General features: G+C 40.3%; 1 protein-coding gene across 2 annotated transcripts in view; it reads left to right on the plus strand.

Annotated features, from left to right (window-relative positions):
• The window catches only part of CHST9 (carbohydrate sulfotransferase 9), a 202,526-nt gene that overhangs the window by 112,196 nt on the left and 77,035 nt on the right, over window positions 1-13,295 (plus strand). The window contains exon 4 of one of the 2 annotated variants that reach the window (XM_061169365.1): window positions 1,485-1,487. The exons of the other annotated variant lie outside the window; for it this stretch is intronic. Coding sequence (XP_061025348.1) covers window positions 1,485-1,487 — 3 coding nt within the window. The remainder of the gene's footprint in view (window positions 1-1,484; window positions 1,488-13,295) is intronic. 2 annotated transcript variants of the gene reach the window in all.

Here is a 13,295-nt window from a genome sequence, read left to right on the forward strand (position 1 = left end):
CCATGGTATTTTTGAGATTGTTGCATTTATCCATAGTTCATTCCTTTTTTATTGTTGAGTAATACTCCATTGTATGACTAAACTACAAGTTATTTATCCTATTTTTGACATTTGAGTTGTTTCTAGTTTGGGACTCTTATGAAAAAGACTGCTCTGAAAATTCCTGTACAAGTCTGTGAATAACTTGTTTCATTCCCATTGGATACAGACCAAGAAATGGGATTGCTAGATCCTAAGGTAAATGTTTAACTTTGTAAGAAACTGCCCCACACTTCACCAGCAATGTTCAAAGTTCCAGCTGTTCTTTATCCTCACCAACAGTGGGTAGGAAATGGTATCTCTCGTGGCTTGCATTTGCAGATCTCTGATGGCTATTAATCTTCACCACCTTTTTATGCACTATTGCCCATTTGTATATCTTCCTTGGTGAGATGTCTATTCAAGTTTTTCCTCAGTTTGACCAGATCACTTGTCTATTGCTGATAGTAGGAGTTCTTCATATATTCTGGGAAGTCCTTTGTCGGATACACGTATGGTAAATATTTTCCCAGTTTGTGATTTGTCCGTTCACTTTATTGAAAGTGCCTTTTGATGAGTTGAAATTTTTTAGTTCGATAAAGAACAATAAATTACTTTTCTCGTTCATGGTTAATGCTTTTTAGTGTCCTAAGAAATCTTTGCTTACCCTGAGGTTGTGAAAATATTCTGCTATTACTCAAAAAAGTAGTGATAGCAACTTTTAAAATTGAGAATGATAATAAGGACAGTTTGCAGGCAGATAAAGAGGCGTGTTTCTAATGACTGAAACACAGGGCTATCTCTGCACTTTTATAAATTTGTGATTATTTGTTAATTTTCAAGTGTCTCCTTGATTTATCCTCCTTTTCTCTGAGAAATAGAAAGTAAGCCTGGGTGTTTTGAGAATTGTCAGGATTGAAGTAAGAGGAAAGAAAGCTCAGGGTGAGATTTGAATGTCCTATGTATGATAATGACTTTAGATAATGATCTTTATAGTACAAGTGATTTTATAGCATTATTCACTGTCCTTGAGCAATGACTTCAGCTCCAGAGAGCCCAACCAGGCTATTTCTATTCTTTATCCTCATCTCTGCAGTAAGAGTATGATTGCAAATTATCAGACTTTCCTAAAAATATCATTTGTTGCATACATTGATTAAAATATACCAAATTTGTAACATCTTAAATATATGTGCAATATATAAATATATTATTCTCATCACCTTTACTAAGGTGATGCTCTAACATTATCGAGAGCTAAGGAAAGCTCTGATAATATTTATCCCTTTGATTAATATATATTGACCCATACTATGTGCTGTGGTGGTGAAACAGACCAGGTTCCCACCTCTAGGGGCTTCCTATCTAAATGAGGAGAGTTAGCCAAGTAAACAAAGGTACTCTTTAGATTTTGTTAGATGCTCTGCAGGATATTACAGGGCATCAAGAACGAAAGTAACAGGGAGGACGTCATGTAGGAAGGCCTGCCTGAGCAGGTGACAAATAACCAGAGACTTGGGTTGACAGGGACCCAGCCAAGTGGGGGAACAGCAGTCTTGCAAGAGAAGCAGCACAGGTGAAAGCCTTAGGCAGGTAAGAGCCGTGTGATCCAGGTGAGGGTAGGGGGCAGTGAGCAGAGGAGAGAGACAGGGTAAGGTGGCAGCAAGGTCATCGAAGGGCCTCACTGACCATCATTAGGAGTTAAGTTGGTGAAGACTATCCTACCTTATATGCAGAGCCCACATTCACCACAAAATGAGCATGGGGTGTTCATAGGTAGAATAAGGGGTATTAATTAATGCTACTTTTGTTTAGTTCCCTGAAGAGTAGCTTATATATATAAGCAGTGACTGATGGCATGTGGCCTGGGACAAGCAAGTCACTCGCTGGTGTTCATTGAACAGAATTCTCAAGACAAGAGATCCATGGACACGTGGAGAAGAGAGGGGGATGCTGACCTAGGGGATTTGGGTTTAGAACCCACGTCAGGGCCACTAGGTGCTGTGCACAGACACAGTGAACAAGTAGGGAGAAGGCCAGCAGTCCCAGCACTAGGTTGAGGCAAAGTCTTGAAATAATGTCCAGAAGTTAGGATGAGACCATATGAGGGACAGCACATCTCACATGCACCAACCAGTTATAGATCATTCTCAAGCAGGAAATATGGACTGAACAGAGAGAAGCTGGAAGCAGGAAATTCCACTAAAAAGAGTTTCAAAGAATTCATGTAAATTGCGTAGAGTGGTAAAGGGAAGGCAGACAGGAAACCAAGAATTGTTGTGCAGAGACCTCTATCAATTGTCAGGTTTGCTATGGGGTATCGGAGCCCCTATGGGACTCTCTCTGTGATTTGAAGTTATTTCCAGCCTCTAGGAAGTACAGACAAAATATGCCAGCATGTATCCTTCCCCACAGAGTCTTCTAGAGAGGCAGGGCTGTGGCTGGAAGCTACCAGCACAGCTCTGGGCAGGCAGATGAATGAGCTGGGTGTAGGGTCAAGGCCAGCATCCTCTCCCTGCCTCTGTGCCCCAACACCAGTCGGGCAGCATTACCCTCTCCTCTTCTCAGATAAGCATTCCCCTCACCCTCTCCCAAGGGTGCACAGTGCCCGCACAGGCAAACACACAACTCCTTCTCTGGTGATATTGTTGAAACTTGGAAAAATAAAAGGTAATGTTCCCTCACACTGAGGGGACTGGAACCCTTAGAAAGAAAGGTGTCAGACTGACCAAACTTGGGACAGATGTGGAAGGTCGACTGTACTATGCCTTTTTATATAACAGACTTGAGCATCCTCAGATTTTGGTATCCCTGGGGGCCCTGGAACCAATCCCCCCTCGGGTACCGAAGGATGACGGTACCAGGATGGTGAGCTTGCAAAAAAGCCAGAATGTAACAGTTACAAAAGTGTTTTAGCAGGAAAGTAAGGAATTTTAATACCTCTTTTGTTGTTATTGAGCTTGAGGGTCAAGTTGGATATCTGCAAACGACAATAAATAAAACCTAGGTTTGGGGGAGAAGCTCAGATGGAAATAGATATTCAGGAACAATTAACTTCATAGATTGGAGACAAAAGACTTGATGTAGAGATAAACAAATAAGGGATGAAGGAAACAGTCCTTGGTGACATGCACAGTGGGGATTGATAAAGAAATAAACCAAAAAATGGAAAAGAAATAGACACCAAAAGAATGATGACAACTGGAAAAGCAGGGCTTCCCTGGTGGCACAGTGGTTGGGAATCTGCCTGCCAATGCAGGGGACACGGGTTCGAGCCCTGGTCCGGGAAGATCCCACATGCCGTGGAGCAACTAAGCCCATGAGCCACAACTACTGAGCCTGCGCTCTAGAGCCTGTGAGCCACAACTACTGAGCCCATGTGCCACAACTACTGAGCCCGTGCACCTAGAGCCCGTGCCCCACAACAAGAGAAGCCACCGCAATGAGAAGCCCATGTGCCACAGTGGAGAGTAGCCCCGCTTGCCGCAGCTAGAAAAAGCCCGTGCGCAGCAACGAAGACCCAGTGCAGCCAAAAATGAATAAATTAAATAAATAAATTTTTAAAAAAACTATTAAAAATAACTGGAAAAGCAAATAAGAAGAGTATGGCAGAAATAAAGATTTAAAACAGGAGAAGATCCCCTCTGGTCTTTACAATGTGTATGCAGAAAATAGTTTCCAATCAATCACTGTTCAATTTAGTTTTTGGTGTTTTTTTAGGAAATGAACTGTATTTCTTACATAAATCCTCTAGTTCTTGTTTCACTGCTTTTGAAATCTAGAAGTAAATCTATAGATAAGCTCAGTTGTTTTGTAATAGAATTGTCTGAGGGCTCTTTTACAACACTAAATATATTTTTGTTGAGTTGGTTGCAAAAACATTAGTTTCAACACATCTGTGATTCTTTAAAAGGTTTTCCATTCATTGTATTAGATACTTTTTCATACCTCCTAAGGCTAAATTTGGCTGGTTGATGTCACTATGGAATTGGAACATGGGAGCGTAGAACTAATCTCCTCATTTGACTTTTAAATTAGTTTTGTGTGTGTGTTAACTAAAATTGAAATGTTTCGATTATGAATAATGCTAAGATGAATGGGTACACTCCATTGACTTTAATGAAGTGTACATGTTCTTGCAGACTTGTGAATGATGGCATGGTAGCACAGTTCTCGAATTCTAGTATTTAATATTTGCTGCACTTACATATTTTATTTATGATACTACTTACCACAATCACAGCTTTTTACTTTCATGAACACAATTGAACTTAAAATTTTTGTTTCATCAACTTTTCCAAGGGATTCATATTACCAAGGGTGTCCTTTTTTTTTTATTACCAAGGTGTGCTAATAATTGACAACCAATTTATTAAATTTAAATTAGCTAACATTTACTACATGATTATTGAAGGCCCTGTACCAAGAGATTAATTTTCAAGGAATAAACAAGTCATCTAAATAATTGAAACTTTAAAATGAGAGACTTGCCCGTTGGTCCAGTGGTTAGGACTCTGCGCTTCTACTGCAGGGGACACGGGTTCGATCCCTTGTTGGGAACTAAGATCCCACATGCCTCGTGGCCAAAAAAATAAATTAATAAAATAAATAAAAATTAAAATAAATTAAAAAAATGAAATTTTTAGTCTTCAGTGATCATAACAAAATGTACATAATAAGTTAAATATCAGACAACACTTGCTGCTAATATATGCAAAAGAGAGGAACAACTAGGGAAATTCTGAATAATGAAGTTAATTGCATAGTTCCTTGAATAAGGGTCTTTGCTAACTTTTTTTAAACCAAGGAATCCTTACTTGAGTTAAATCTTTAGTGGCTGTTAGAAGAGTAAAGTATGCTCAGATACTTATAAGTGTATTTAAATTTCATGTCATATATCCAGGGCTTCAAGCTCGAGCTATGGCTTTCTTGTTTGAATATTTTGCTAATTTTTTCATGCCAAACAAGAAATCAAATTATAAAAATATATTTAAACCAACAACTGTTCATTCAATATTAGAAGGGTAAACAGCTTAATAATTTATGAATGTACTAATGTTGTGTGTTAAAATGCTTTGAGATGAACAGTGGATTCAGTATGTGTTACATGCTCTGAAAATTAACTATTGCACAGACTTGGCAAGTGTTATACGCTGCACAGATTCATGAAATGAGAAATTATGAACACCATTTTACTTGTTGTTATTAGATACTTCACATGTGTCATATAAGTCCTTACTAGTTGAATCATACAGTGCTTTATTTCACAAACAACAGCGATTAAATGGCCTTGCTCAAGCTGGTATACTAAATGAAAGAATTCGATCTAGAAGCCAGGACTCCCCTGTCCTAGCTTGATGGAGGTGTATTACAGGGGTAGCATCTTACATATTACAAGGGTGGCCTACATCTTGCACACTGCAGTTTCCATGGGCACATGATCTAGTTTAATATCCAGTTCATAATTTGCAGTTCTTTGGCAGATAGTCACAAGCTACAATTTTCAGCCCCATATCCAAAACTATTGAGGGTAAAATTTACCTATATCATTGCACCTTTTTGTTTTATTTTGGATTCTCAACTTGGAAAATATATGCCCTGGACTAGGGTTCTAAGTCCATTATTACATCCTGTCTGTGTGATCTGGGGAAACTTGCTTTACCTTTCTGAGTTTCCAGCTTTTGTTTTTTGTCTGTTTGCTTGTTGTTCCCATTTGCATGCCAAAGAGCTCTGCAAATGGTAAAAAACTATGTAAGTTACAAATATGAATTTATAAATATATTTGTTGGTTTGAGGGCTTGGGTGCCTACTAGAGGCATCAGAGTCTGGGCAGGTGTGCCTGCTTCCACCAGAAACCTGTAGAAAGGCATGAGCCAAGGCACAGTCGGAAACACGTGGGTCTGTGCACCAAGAGAGAGGAACGCCTCTCCTTTTTACAATTTTGTTCTTCTAAAGGGCAAAGGCAAGAGTGGCCTTGCCAGTAGAATGCAAGCAATCTAAACTTAAAAGTCAGTGTGCAGTAAATTGTCAGGAAATGCCAGCTGCTAACACCTGCCAGCCTTGTGGGAATTTGGATCCATGAGCTACCTCTCCTGATGAGGGGGAGTTGGGAGCAGAAACTTTGAGTCTGGCTGGTCACCTGGCAACACAGAGAGACCTTCTGGATCCTTACTGGATAAGTCTGTCTCCCTAAGACTGAAAGTTTGGAAGCATTTAAATAAGAGAAATAGAATCAATAGACAGTGATTTCGGTCACTCAAGTACAAATGCACCCCAAGCTTGCTTCTTTGTCTTTCCTCTTAAAGGCTCTCCCTTGTTGGTTTGCACCCTCTGCTGCGCTGTCTCTCCTCTTCTCCCCTGGATGCCTGTTCTCATCTTCTGGTTGAATTTCCTAATTCTGGCCGCCTCCACTCCGCTAACCCCTGGCTCTTCCCTCTTAGATGGAGTGTCACACAGAGCTGCCTTGCCGTGTTAGTTCTCTGCCTGAGAATGGCTCTGAGAGTTTTCGCAATCCGGCGCTGGCTTTCCAATTCTACCTGGGTTCCATCCTCTCCCTTCTACTCATACCAGGCTTCTCATGACCCCGCATTCTTGACCCTCTGAACCTTTTAAGCATGTCTGTGCTACACCAGTAAAGCACTCTCTGCCCTGTGTGTTCTCTGAGATAAGACACAAGTCCTACCATTTTGGTGGTGGGTTTCCATGCAGCTTTCCTGATGATTGCAGTATACACTGGCCTCTCATTTATCCATGCTCATGCCACATTAGTTAGTTAAATGATGTACGGTTTGGAATTTAATTGCCCGACAATTGTTCATCTTCCTGTCTTCCTGGATGAGTCAAAAGAATGTACCATGAACTTCTGTTGTGTCATTCCCTGCCCCTCCCACATCAGATGCTTGAAAACCACCTGTTTCTGGATTAATCGGTGACCATGGATGAATACATGTAGGTGAAAGATGGGCAATGTTTAGTTCTATTTCATTTTTCCCACCATCAACCTTCCTCCTTTGGCTTTGAGACTGATTCTGGCTCCTGTTCCCTCCCTCAGGTGTTACAAGCCTTTGGACTCTGGAATCTGATAGAATGGGGCTCAAGCCCCAGCCCGTTGTAGGACCTTGGGCAGGTTGTTTCACCTCTCCAAGCCTCAGTTTCTCTATAAAATAATGATGTATTAAGAGTTGTAGGCGGTTTATTTTGGAGCGGGGGAAGTGTTTTGTTTTCTTTCATGGATGTTTTGACCATTCTAAATTCTTGTAGGGAAGTGTTTAAAGATATATATGTAAAACATGTTTCTAAGAGTGTTACTTGGGCACCACATTGAGAACAGTGCTGTTTCAGTAATAATGTGCTCTAGATGAGGAATTACATTTCCTGTCTTCAGGTAATAGGTGTGGGTTTGGGGTACAAACCTGAGGCTGTGGGATCCCAAACCCCACACTCCTCCCGTTCCACCTGCCCTGTCTCTGTGCCTGCAGAACATAAGAGAACGTCTGTCTTGAATGACACTTACAATTACTGCAAGTCGTGTCCCATTCATACATGTTCAATAACTGACATTAGTCAAGTGCGCAAGGAGAGAGGGACTTCTTTCTCCATATGCCGCTAAAACAATAGTAGTCTGAAAGAGGACAGATGAAATGAGAAAAAACATTATAGACCATGAGAGGTGACATCACTTAAATCCCTGGGCTAAAAGCCAAGGATACAAGGTCCTGCTTTCAGCTGTCAAGTATCATTTTGTGATCATAGATAAATTTACTTCATATGAAAAGAAAGTAAGTAATGTATGTTCAGACATGTTATAGATGAAATTAATTACTGAGTATGATATAATTAGGTGTAAGTAAAGAACCTAGCAGCCATAGAAATATCTGCAACATCTAAGACGTATAAGCCTGCACAGAAATGTAAGGTTAAAGGGTGATATAAATGAAAACAATAAAAGTATTACCTTGTTACTTTTTCTGGTTTAATTTAGAACCTATGCTTTCAGATTTCACCTTGAAGGTTTCTGGTACTAAGTGTGTATTTCTGAGGCAAGCCAAAGTAAGTTACCATGGATTTGATTCTACCAAAGGCAAAAAGGAAGGAAAAGGAAAACATAAGAGAGATGAGAAAATACTTTTTCACAATTCAATAATGTGAAAGAACTTCAGAAGTTGCTTTCGAAAGATATGTTTCTAAAAGTATTTGATGGTACCCTTTTCAACAGAGCCACAGAATAATAAAAGCTTATTTAATTTAATTTTCTACTTCATTACTCCCCAAAGTACGGGACCAAGTGAAGGAATGCCCTCACAGATTGCATGCCACATGTCAGAAATTTATTACCATGCTCAGTGGCGTTAGTTCACCCATTTTTCTGTAATATTTTCATTCTAAACTGAAGGAAGGGAAATTACATTAAAACCTAGATCTTAGTCTGATGATGACTTGGCAACCTCCATTAATCCAAAGATCTGTGCTCCTTTTGTTACTCAAGGATCCTGAACAACAAATTCAAATTACCCAGCGTTCATTAAGCAATAATGCATGAGAAGCGCCGTGCTAGAGTCTGTGGGCAAAGAAAAAGATGAACCCATCTCAGAAGGGTTTAGATGAACTAACATCCTAGGAGTTAGTTCTATACCCTGTTCACAGACAACTGAGGCCATCAATTCAAGGAATGGCCTCCTGGGGCCACAAGCTAAACCATTGTAAGTTTCTCATCCACAACATGGAGTGTGGTCCAGGCCAGAGGGGAGATCAAATGGTCTCTAAGATCCTTTTCAGCATTAAAGTCTTAAGATTTCATGACTGGATCAGAGTTCCACACCCACACAAGTTGCAGCAGAATGTGAAGTAGAAACCAACAGAGTGTTCTTTCTTCTCCTGATGTTCAGAGCAAAAACCTATCTCAAATTCAGGAGTATGTTTCTCTACGTGTGAGAGAGAGGAGCACAGGAAGAGAGGGAGAGAATGCTGGCAAGTGATGCCCTGGGTTTCCCATCTGGAGTTGCAGTAGTTTTGACAAAGGGAAAAAGAAAACAAAACGAAAAAGCCCAGAGCCTGCCATAACCCTGTGTCTCAAGATTGAAGAGCCATTGCAGATTGACTCTTCATGGTGGCACGAGAGATACAGTTAGAAATACCGATGTTATGGATTCCTTCCTGCAAGTTCAGCACCATGCTGGGTGCTAAAGAAGTAAGAGCAAGGAAGGAAGGGAGGGAAGGAAGTAGATATAGGAGAACTGGTCTGGCGAGGTGGGGAAGGGGGGGCAGTGGAATGAAGGCGTGGCCCCTGGCCAAGCAAGGAGCTTGTTTCACAGATTCTTTTTTTGCAATTAATTTTCACTTTTTGCAATTCAGTGTTTTCCATCTAAAGAAACTTCTGCTCAAAACACACCTTTTCAAAGCCGAAGTATTTATTAAGTTGTGGAGAATCACAAATCGCGCAAAGAACTAATGATTGGTCTTCATATAGCATGTTTAAGAGGGACAAGTATAAGTGGGGAGAATGATACTTTTGGAATTTCTACCTGTTATCCTCCAATTTCCGACTGATTGATTGCTGTTGCAACTACTTAAAAGGACCGCTTGACCATTCCAAATTCTTTCTCTAGTTAGGTCAGTCTCTGAAATAACCTCCTCCGGTTTGAAATGTCATCCGCCAAGCCCCATCTTCCACATCACTCCCTGTCAGTGCAGGACCTGGATTTATGTTTCAGAGAAGTTCACAGAAGCCACCCACTGAGAAGTATCTCAAATACCTACGCCAAATCCATCAGCCAGTTTGCTCTTGTCCCATCGGCTTCTCCTCGTGTTACAGTGGAGGAAGTGGACGCACCTGCCATCAACGTGATTTCCACCTGTACTCTGGGTCCTCTCTGTTCTGTCCTCCTGTAAACCTCCCTGCATGGGTGACTCCCTTTTTCTCCTGGATCTTCAGCCTCTTCCTCTCTGTGGCTGCTCAGTATCAGTATTCACGATGCTCTAGTTTCTCCTTTAAAAAAGAAAAATAAAAGAAAGTTTTTCCTGAAGCCTGTATCCTCTTCCAGCTACAGCTCTTTCTGCATCTCAAAACAGTGATCTGCATCTTTCCGCATGCCTCTGTCCACACCAGTCTGGCTTCTGCCCTAGACACTCTACTGGCTTGCTCCTGCTAATGATGTCCAAGTTGTGAAATTCAAAGGACACTGGGGTCCATCAGAGTTGACCTGTCTTCATCTTATTACTTTCTCCTTGAAAAATGGCTTTTCCTCCTCCCTCTCTGTTCCTCTTCCATCCCTTTGAGAGACTATTTTCTTCCATCTGAATTTCACACACTAGATTCTTCTTAGCTTGACCCTGGGTCCACTTGGCCTTTTAATCTACAGTCTTTCCCTAGTGATTCCATCCACTCCTGTAAACCAGGCTGTCTTCTCCACTTGTCTTCAGAATCTCAGAGCAACATGATCAGAAGTACAGCCAATCATCACAGAACAAAGCAAAGCAAACTGGCCTACGTGGAAATAGAATCTGAACTGTGGCCTCTGGGATACTGTGTTTCGAGCAAATCAGCTAACCACAAAAACATACAGACATAATTGATAGGAGGAAGCCAAAGAATCATTCATTCATTCATTTGTTCATCTAGCCATATTTATGGAACTATAATGCTGGCATTGTGTATTTAATAAATTAAAAATTTATATAAGTAGTTTTCTTCTTTAAATGAGCACCCTATTTGGGGCAAATCAAGTATGGAATCAACGTATGATTAAATCAAAGGAATAGTCAGCTATTGAGGAGTGTCCAAGAAGAGCAATTTGAATCCACCAAGGTTTCATCACCTCTCAAAGGCAAGGTCAGACTTAGATGAAGGAGGCCTGTGCCTTCTTTTTGAGAGGCACGCACATTCACAAACATATTTCCCCCACCTTTTCTCCAATGCCCAAGCTATTCTTTAACAAGAAGGAACCATTTCCTGACTGCTTGAAGGGAATACTTAAGCCCAGAGGTAACATATCATCAACAATTCACATTTTGGTGCAAGAGACTAAAGTCAGTTTCTCCACTGAGAAGACTTTGATACCAGAATGGGGGATGTACACATTGGACCTGGAATTTCAATAAGAGGTTGAGGCGAGCTCCATGGAATAAATGGGAACACACACACACACACACACACACGAACACACACACACAGACACACACAGTAAGGCCTGGAGTGTTGAAAACATACCATGCCTTCTTGCCTACTTTGAGGCCATGCTTGGTATTGTCATGATAAGTTTACCAACTCAGGAGTCCTGCTGTTTCACCAGTGTCCTGTTTACCAGCACTGAAGCTACTCAGACACCTTGGCTTTGCTAGTCTGACTTGCTCCAGACCAATGAGATCAGACCACTCCATGCACTTTTTAGGTGACAGTTTGAGCCGAAGTAACTTCTAAAATTGCAGCAATCCCAGGAAGGCTGAGAAGCAATCACATAAATCATTTGAATCTGGAAAGGGGATGGGGATGACAAATTTTAGTACAAAAGATTTGCAACAGGGGATGGGAAAGAGTTTTTAGAAACAGTTGTTACAGCTATATATGTGACACACTAGAATGCTATGAGGATAAAGAACTGGGGATATCTCAGCCATACCTGAAATCAAGTGAATGGAAATTAAATGATAAAATAGGTCAAACAGAACTACAATAAAAATTTGTATGGCAGGGAATGCTATCTTAAACTCAGTTCATGCTCCATGCATTGCTAGAGGTTTTCAGAACAGTGAAAATACCTACTTGCCCCAAATTCATTGAAATTGGTTGACTTCTACGAATATAATATACCCTCCCCAGGCCTGGGGTGTGAATTTTAGACATCTCTGAAAATAGGTTCATCAATGAGCATTTGATCTTGGGCAAATAAATAAATAAGAAAAATTAATAAAACCTAGAACAGCTAACCTCTTTCTCTTCAGGGCACTGGCTAAAGTCTATTATTCTGATTACATCAGAGAGAAAATTCCAATTGCTTACTGATTCTTTTAACTTCATGCTAATCAGTTTTTTTTCTAACTAGGTCTGTAAATAGGTGATGGAAAAGGACTAGGGCAAGTATAGAGAGTGCAAGTGAGGAAAACCAGAAATATTTGAAGCTAAAAATTCTGAATACAAGAAATAGAAGCAATTCCTCTTATGTGGCTACAGAAATTCTATAGCGTAATTGACCTAGGTTCTCACTAAAGATCAGTTACTAACCCAGTGGTCCCTAACCTTGTTTTCACCCCAGAAGTGACTAAGGAATTCAACACACTTCCATCAATAAAAGTGGCTCAGGGGTTACAAGGGCAGAACTGTTCTATTCTTAAGGGTCTCTTGCCCCTGGAGGAGCGTGGGGTGCATACATGGGAAAATCACTCCCTCCAGGAGATTTTGATTCCTCCCCTGGAGGGGCTGTCCCGTCCCCATTTTTTCCCCAATAATGTAACCTTTGTGCCTTAGTTCCTTCATCCATAAAATGAGAATGATATGTTCAAGTATCTGTAAATGTGTAAAGGGATATACAGAGAAAAGTTTTAATATCTTCCATTTGCCATTTTTATTTAATTTGTTAAATATGATACAACAGAGCTAGGTATGTTGACTGTTCTAGTTAAGCTCTTGAGCACTTAGATTCTAAAGAGAATCTAAAAATAGCATTGATCAGAAGTAAATACGGTCTATTTAAAGGTCATCGTTACTCTGCTTCAGAGTATTGAGATTGTTTCTACCAAATATCTTTAAAGAGAGAAGAAAAGACACAGGAATGGTCTATATCAATTAATGGGCTGCACATCGTAATGTGTCATTTATTAAGCCCTAAATATATGCAGGTATGCTGCTAAGAGCTTAACTTATTTAATCCCACATAACAGTCTTTTATTATTATTCCCATTTTGCAGTGATAAGACTGACATTTAAAGAAATTACATAGCATGCTCCATATTCCACAAAAAGTTAGTAAATTAGTATTTAAGCCTAAATTTTTATGATTGCAACCTTTTTCCTCTTAGCTACCACGCTAAGTTTATAGGGCTATCAGAAGTGATCAGGAGAAATCACAACTGGAAGAGAGTTGTAGAGAAGCACGTCATTCTTCTTAGCTGTGCTGCTTTTTTATTGTTTCACAAGATGAATGAAAAGAAACTATGTCAGGAATCTGAGTCTTAATAAAACTTAACAGAGGAGGAGGGGGATGTGACAGATCACATTCCCAAATCATTTGTTTTGTAATAATATAACTGAGGGAAACCTGCTCTTCTAATAGGGGACGATCACC

Source organism: Eubalaena glacialis, chromosome 15, assembly GCF_028564815.1.
Source record: "Eubalaena glacialis isolate mEubGla1 chromosome 15, mEubGla1.1.hap2.+ XY, whole genome shotgun sequence".
Lineage (NCBI taxonomy): Eukaryota > Metazoa > Chordata > Mammalia > Artiodactyla > Balaenidae > Eubalaena > Eubalaena glacialis.